Genomic DNA, 6365 nt, shown 5'->3' with positions numbered 1-6365 from the left:
GTGTGGTTGGGGCAAAATGAGATTTTTAGTGCAATTTAATCTATGGGTAAAATTAAGTGAAATTGAGTGAAATTAAATGAAATTAAGTGAAATTAAGTGAAGTTGAGTGTTTCCCCGATTTTGCCGCACCCCTTCGGCGACAGGGGGTGTGGTGGGGGCAAAATGAGATTTTTAGTGCAATTTAATCTATAGGTGAAATAGAGTAAAATTATGTATTCCGGAGTTGTGCCACACCCCCTAGGCGCCAGGGGTGTGGTTGGGGCAAAATGAGATTTTTATAAAAAATTAATCTATAGGTGAAATAGAGTGAAATTAAGTGTTCCCGAGTTGTGGTGGGACCGTTTGGGGTGAAGTACGTCTGAAGCTACTTCCGTATGCGCGTTTGCGACGGTTTATTAACAATAGTTTTTCTGCAAATTTTTCACAAGTCAGAATTTTCAGTCACGTTCACAATTATGCTGGAACCCAACCTACCTGTGTTATATATGTATTACAAAAGTATGTACGTTGACGTCATTTAAATCTCTCGTTCAAAACTTAATCAGATAGTAACAGATAAGTTGCATTGTGACAAAGTATCATTATTCTGTGTGACACGGGGTCTTATCTTGTTATAGATAGGCCACATTTTTTCACTCTCGTGCGTAAATCAGGGGACAAATCTTTTCCAACTCAAAACCAGGCATAATCGACTACTTGACTTGCATTCGTACCTTGATCCTTGTCAAATCACCTCGACTTAATTGCATAATTGACGACATTTTTAATTATTGGAATAAAATGACCCCTTTACGGCTAAGACATGTACAAATCCTTCCCTTAATTCTACATTTTATTGTAATGACGACTTCTCAGACTACGCCATTAGTGTGCGATATAGATCCTGGCGATATACAAGTAATTAACTAAATACATATGTACATACGCTTTTAGAAATTTTGTAAAGTACTTAATCCAGGTGTTGATTTAATGGCAATTAAAATTTTGCCGGTCTGTAAAAATTTGCTACTGATATGGTAAAATTTTAATACCGAGCTATGTACTACCACACGTATTACTTATCAGTACCACTTTGGTAGAGTAATGAATATTTATATGAATACCGCTTGGTATAATTTTAATACGGGATTTCTAACAGTGTACATACATACATACATATGTAAACATATAAAAATCTTAAAATTTTATATCTATCGTTGCGAAATTATTAACTAATTTTTGTAATTATGAAACATCTTGAATAGCTGGTTACATGTCCCCCTTGGGAGGAAGGTATCCCCACTTATCTGCCATATCCATACGACTGTCGCAAGTTTATCATATGCACAAACGGGAATCCTGTCGGACACTGCTGTCCTCCTTTCACCGTTTGGGATCAGTCATTAATGGTGTGCAATCACGAGGTTTCGACGCCTTGCGTCATCGTGACGACGACAAATCCTCCGTAATTGAATTTTTTTTCTAATCCTTAATATTTTGCATGTCCACCGTCCGGTGATATGGGTCGGCTCTGTTTGAAATGGTGGTAGTAGAAATGCGCTCAGAAGTAAAACTCAACGACACGTTAAAAATCACAGCCGACGCATATGGTCATAGATTCAAATATATATGTAGATAATCTTGTATCACATACATATTTATGTACAGTAGAATTATTGTTGCACGTCACCTCTTTTACATACGCACATAAATCTCGTTATATTCATTTTCCGCGACACGGGCTACCAATATTAAACAATCTTTACGGCGCTGAGGCGCTCGCTAAAAATATGTAAATAAATTAGTTGACCCACAAGAATAACTTTGCAATGCATATTATGCATGCACGTTAACTAAAACTTTAAACTAAAACTTTAAACTTTATATATGGTCTGTTTCAGGGATTCGACGACGACCACGCCAACTACAACCACACCAACTACAACCATGGAACCTACTACAACCACGGAACCAACTACAACCATGGAACCTACTACAACCACGGAACCAACTACAACCACGGAACCAACAACAACCACGGAACCAACTACGACTACACCAACTACAACCACTCCCACAACTACTACGCCAACTACGACTACACCAACTACAACCACTCCCACAACTACTACACCAACTACAACTACACCAACTACAACCACGCCCACAACTACTACAGAATTTTTTACCACAACATTTCGTCCTACGACACCTGACCCAATTCAGGATGGGTTCCACTACACTATCTACAGTGATTTTGACCCCGGAGTAAGTCCCCAAAATCCTTACATACCTTAAATTCTAAAATTTTGTCCAAAGTCGTGCTCAAAATTGTACTGTCTTCGTTTTTGTATATGTGATTTGTCTTCACTTTCATTTCTGAAGACACGTGACCTAACTTTCCTACTTGCTTAACCTCATCACTACAGAATTAAACACTGTCCTTGCGCAGGTGGCCTTGACCGTGTACGGATCAACACTTTCACCTTCTCAAAAAGTCCACTTAATGCCACACATTAGCGATTGCACAGACCTGTCTCAAGTTTGGAGGTTGAACTTTATCAGTAAGTCGAGTTGTTTAAACAATAAATTATTTATGTAATCTGGCTCGATTTGTCATGCATATCCTGAATTTTTTTATGCAGGCTTCAACTCCAGCTATCTGCTTCGTTCAGCTCTTGGAACTGGAAACGAACAATATTCCTACGGTCTTTATTTGAGTCCTTCGATAGATTATCCTTTTATTTGGGTAACTGGACAATTTTAGCATGCATAACAAGGCTTTATACATATGTAAATATTACGCAATTTCTGTTCTCGATTTCCATTAAATACTGTGAGCCATAAAATTTGTGCCCATGAGAAACAGAGCAAGGCAAAGTAAAACAGGGTCTGAGGGGGTACTACGTAAAAAATTTGAAACTTTTCCATTATGTGGAAAACACTTATAGAAAATTTTATGCGAAAAACAAAATTCTTATTGAGGGTATTCATTATTTCTTCGTATCCTTAGTATTCTTCGAATCGTAAAACAACTTACGACGCTTACGAAATTTTGTAAGCGTTGTACCATCCTGTTATCGAAAATCACGTTCCTACACTTCCGATTTTTACGAAACCTGACCTGACCCCTTGTTTTATCATCGTAAACTATGTTACGGTACTAAGGTTACGACGAAATTACGAATACCCTTATTAATTTTTTCGGAATTATGGCAAAGTTTCAAAATATTTTACGTCCAACCCCACAGACCCTTTTTGCTTTGACCCTATGTTTCTCACGGACACGGAGTGCGTCACTCACAGTAATGTACATAACTAATTGTTCCATATTATGAAATTACTACTTTAAAATACGCCAAAACGTTAAGTAAATTCACATTTCTTAATTGGTAGGAATACACAAATCCTGGTACCGTACCAGGCAGTGCATATTGGGATTTGAGTCAATCTTCGAGTTTCATGTTCCGCCACAAGTATTATTCTGGATTTAGCTTCCGCTACTCTGAGTAAGTATTTATCAAATTTATGGGCACTCTAAATAAACTTATGTAAAATTTACTCGAATAAAATGGACGATGGCAAAACAATTGGGTAAAATTTATCCAACCGTTGTGTAAATGGGTAAATTTTATTTACCCAATTAATTGTCTCATCCTTGAGTAATTTTCTACAACTTTATTTAGAGTGCGGTTATGCAACAAATTATTTATTTGGTAATGATCTGAAAACTAATTTCTTTCGATTCCAGTGTGGAAAATGATTTGGGTTTGGAAGTGCAAGTTCAAAACGGAGTGGACATATCAGATCGGAGATTTTATTGGAGGGTAAACCAATGTCAAATTATTGCAGAATAGTTAATTATTTCCTTCTTTACGGGGAAAATTCCCCATGAGGAAAAATATAGAGCAAAGAGTGAAAAATTGTAAACATTTCATAATAAATAAATATGTTCTGATCCAGCAAGACCAGCAGATTAATTATATTCCCGACATTATGTTGCAAATTTAAATGGGTCGGATAAGAATACTTATACATTCATGTTTTAAAAAGTAGATAAATAAATATATAGGCTATAATCTAGCCCCACAAGATTTGACCAAACTTTCCTCAGCTTAGGTTATAACTAGAGAATTGGTCAATGCAGGTTTACCCCTCCCAACATGGTGATTCCACTTAATTCCAGGAAATGTTCTTTTCCCAGCATGCCCTTGTTATTGTTTTCCGACAGACCCCTCAAAACAATCATGTTCTGGCTAACATTCTGATACGCGTCAGACATTTTTAGTTCTAATAGTTTGAAATCGGTCTCTTTTGTCAATATTTCTGAAGAAAAATAAATCAATTTTGGTTATCGGCTGGTAGTTATTTAATTGTGTACCTATAATAGTTAATACTTACGAATTACTTGGTCGAGCGGTGGAAATTTGGTAAAAGAGTGGAAAAAGTATAGCTGGTGGTTTAATTCGACTCCTCCACGAAAGAAAAAATTATCTATTGCCAGCAAGGACGGCTCACGAATGCTGTTTGGGGCTGTAAATTCATAACTTTATTATAATTTTGCATTGCTATTTTTTAAGAGTCTTTTTGTTATGAAATTATTTATTACCCCCTGACTTTACTGTTCCAATAACGGTTCTCGACGTTTTCCCAGATGCTATTATCTGGACACCTTCTACATCTAGTTCAGCAGCTGCAGAGGTGGTCACAATCTTTATCCCTGCCCGGCCAAAAATTTCGTCCGCGAGGGTACCTCTGTTATATCTTTGAACAGCTTTAAAGCCATTAAATGCCGCAAAATTCATGAAGTTCCTTGACTCGTTAGAATCTGTGTAAAAAACAGAATAGTGGTGGCGTGTATTGGGCAGTAAGGAATAACTGATCGCAGGTTTAAATTGAATTTCACCCCGCTCCCAATGTAATCAAGTGGGCACGTGATTTTCGCGCGAAAATATCCTGCGATCATTTATTCCATAACTAGTCTCCGTAGCCCGCTTTGCGGGCTCTAGGCAAACATGAGGCTTTATTTCATAAGGTAGAAGCGCCTTCCATGTCACCGTCAAGTTACAACTCTAAGGGCGTAGGTCCCAGGTTGAGTAACAATTTTAAGGAATGTGCCGAGCTTAGAGGTCACGTAAATACTCCACGGGTGAGAATTTCAAGTCTCGTCCAATTCGGGGCGCCACTGGTTGTTCTGGTGTAGGCAACGTTTTGAGAACGTTTTTGTACTTTCGGCGAAGAACGCCCCCTAGCGCCGAAAAATGCAAAATGGTTGCTCAAAGTTCCGCTAGGTGGCGTTGGCCGGTAACTAAAATAAATATGGGGCAATGTGAGACTCCTGCGAATATTCAAGCGCCAAATTCAATTGTGGACACGACCCACTGCACAATTCTTGGTTATGATGATGATGATGACCAATAGTCAAGAGAGCGAATGCATTTACTGAAAATAATTACTGAAAAGTGTGACATCCATTGAAGTAATGACACCAAGGGAAGAAACGACGCTTGCCAATTTTTCAGTAAGCACAAAAAATTCGGTCCCTGTTACTTTCTGCTTCCTGCAGACCGGAATCATACGCCGGTTGGCATCGTCCTCCAGTCCAGATTTGAAGTTGCCTATTTATAATAATTCAAAGAGAGATATTAAACTCCTTTCCATGCAATTCCATCCATGATGTTACACCATCTAGCCGCAGAGCTTTTGGATTTCTTGCAGAATTTATGTATCAATCATCTTTATAATCACAAATCGGGGCTTTATATTCTCTTACAAGAAATTAATAATTACACCGGCGATGAAATTCCCTATACTTTCCCACCCACCCAATATCTGTCCTTTATTCCAAGAATTGGCTAGTAGGGGGTGGGGGCATCGTCAACCCCACCATTAATTTTAAGGCTAGTAAACTTCCCATTAGCAGTATAGGAATTATACTTGTATATTTTAAATTAGAGTAGGACAATTTTTCTAATAAAATGTATGTAATTGAATACTATGCAAGACTACTTACGTCGGTTACAGGAGGAAATAAATCCAGCAAACGTGGAGACGAGGATAAGAAAGAGTACAGGAATCGACGACATTATTAAATTATTCTTACCAAATTCTCTCCTACTGGATCACGTACTTTCACACGTACCTTCAACTCCAATAATATATACAGGACAGTCAGACTGATGAGACACATATACAAAAACGTCCCAGTATAAATACATATCTACTATCAATACTTAAACTACGATCTCCCTTTATATTCATGGCATTGGGATCTTTTCACCTGGACAAACGAGGAAGCCCATTCAATAACCATACCCTTGAACTGGTACAGTCTTAGAAATCAAGTGTTAAACAATGCACATGTCGGACATGTTTCTCACGGATTT

General features: G+C 37.8%; 2 protein-coding genes across 2 annotated transcripts; one reads left to right on the top strand and one right to left on the bottom strand.

The window, feature by feature from the left end:
* The first annotated feature begins 664 nt into the window (after positions 1–664).
* On the top strand, positions 665–4333 carry LOC110849801 (mucin-2). Its single transcript, XM_022097254.2, has 7 exons — positions 665–897; positions 1245–1444; positions 1881–2247; positions 2432–2543; positions 2625–2728; positions 3376–3488; positions 3731–4333. The coding sequence occupies exons 1-7, from the start codon at positions 781–783 to the stop codon at positions 3834–3836; spliced, it is 1119 nt and encodes a 372-aa protein (XP_021952946.1). The 5' UTR covers positions 665–780; the 3' UTR covers positions 3837–4333.
* Positions 4118–5219, bottom strand: LOC118435593. Its single transcript, XM_035851882.1, has 3 exons — positions 4589–5219; positions 4381–4512; positions 4118–4305 (listed from the first exon to the last, which is right to left on the bottom strand). The coding sequence occupies exons 1-3, from the start codon at positions 4782–4784 to the stop codon at positions 4118–4120; spliced, it is 516 nt and encodes a 171-aa protein (XP_035707775.1). The 5' UTR covers positions 4785–5219.
* Between the last annotated feature and the right edge of the window lie 1146 nt (positions 5220–6365).

The sequence above is a fragment of the Folsomia candida genome, unplaced genomic scaffold, assembly GCF_002217175.1.
Source record: "Folsomia candida strain VU population unplaced genomic scaffold, ASM221717v1 Fcan01_Sc005, whole genome shotgun sequence".
Classification (NCBI taxonomy): domain Eukaryota; kingdom Metazoa; phylum Arthropoda; class Collembola; order Entomobryomorpha; family Isotomidae; genus Folsomia; species Folsomia candida.
The sequence above is the reverse complement of the archived record's forward strand: the minus strand, read 5'-3'. Positions and strand labels throughout refer to the sequence as shown.

What these genes read in the sequence shown, in the direction of transcription:
- LOC110849801 (XM_022097254.2), top strand. Translation starts at nt 781, where the DNA reads ATGACCCCTTTACGGCTAAGACATGTACAAATCCTTCCCTTAATTCTA. An exon ending in GTGACGACGACAAATCCTCC is followed by an intron (nt 1,445 to 1,880) that starts GTAATTGAATTT and finishes GGTCTGTTTCAG; the next exon opens with GGATTCGACGACGACCACGC. An exon ending in TAGATTATCCTTTTATTTGG is followed by an intron (nt 2,729 to 3,375) that starts GTAACTGGACAA and finishes CTTAATTGGTAG; the next exon opens with GAATACACAAATCCTGGTAC.
- LOC118435593 (XM_035851882.1), bottom strand. Translation starts at nt 4,784, where the DNA reads ATGAATTTTGCGGCATTTAATGGCTTTAAAGCTGTTCAAAGATATAAC. An exon ending in TGGAACAGTAAAGTCAGGGG is followed by an intron (nt 4,513 to 4,588) that starts GTAATAAATAAT and finishes ATGAATTTACAG; the next exon opens with CCCCAAACAGCATTCGTGAG. An exon ending in ACCGCTCGACCAAGTAATTC is followed by an intron (nt 4,306 to 4,380) that starts GTAAGTATTAAC and finishes ATTTTTCTTCAG; the next exon opens with AAATATTGACAAAAGAGACC.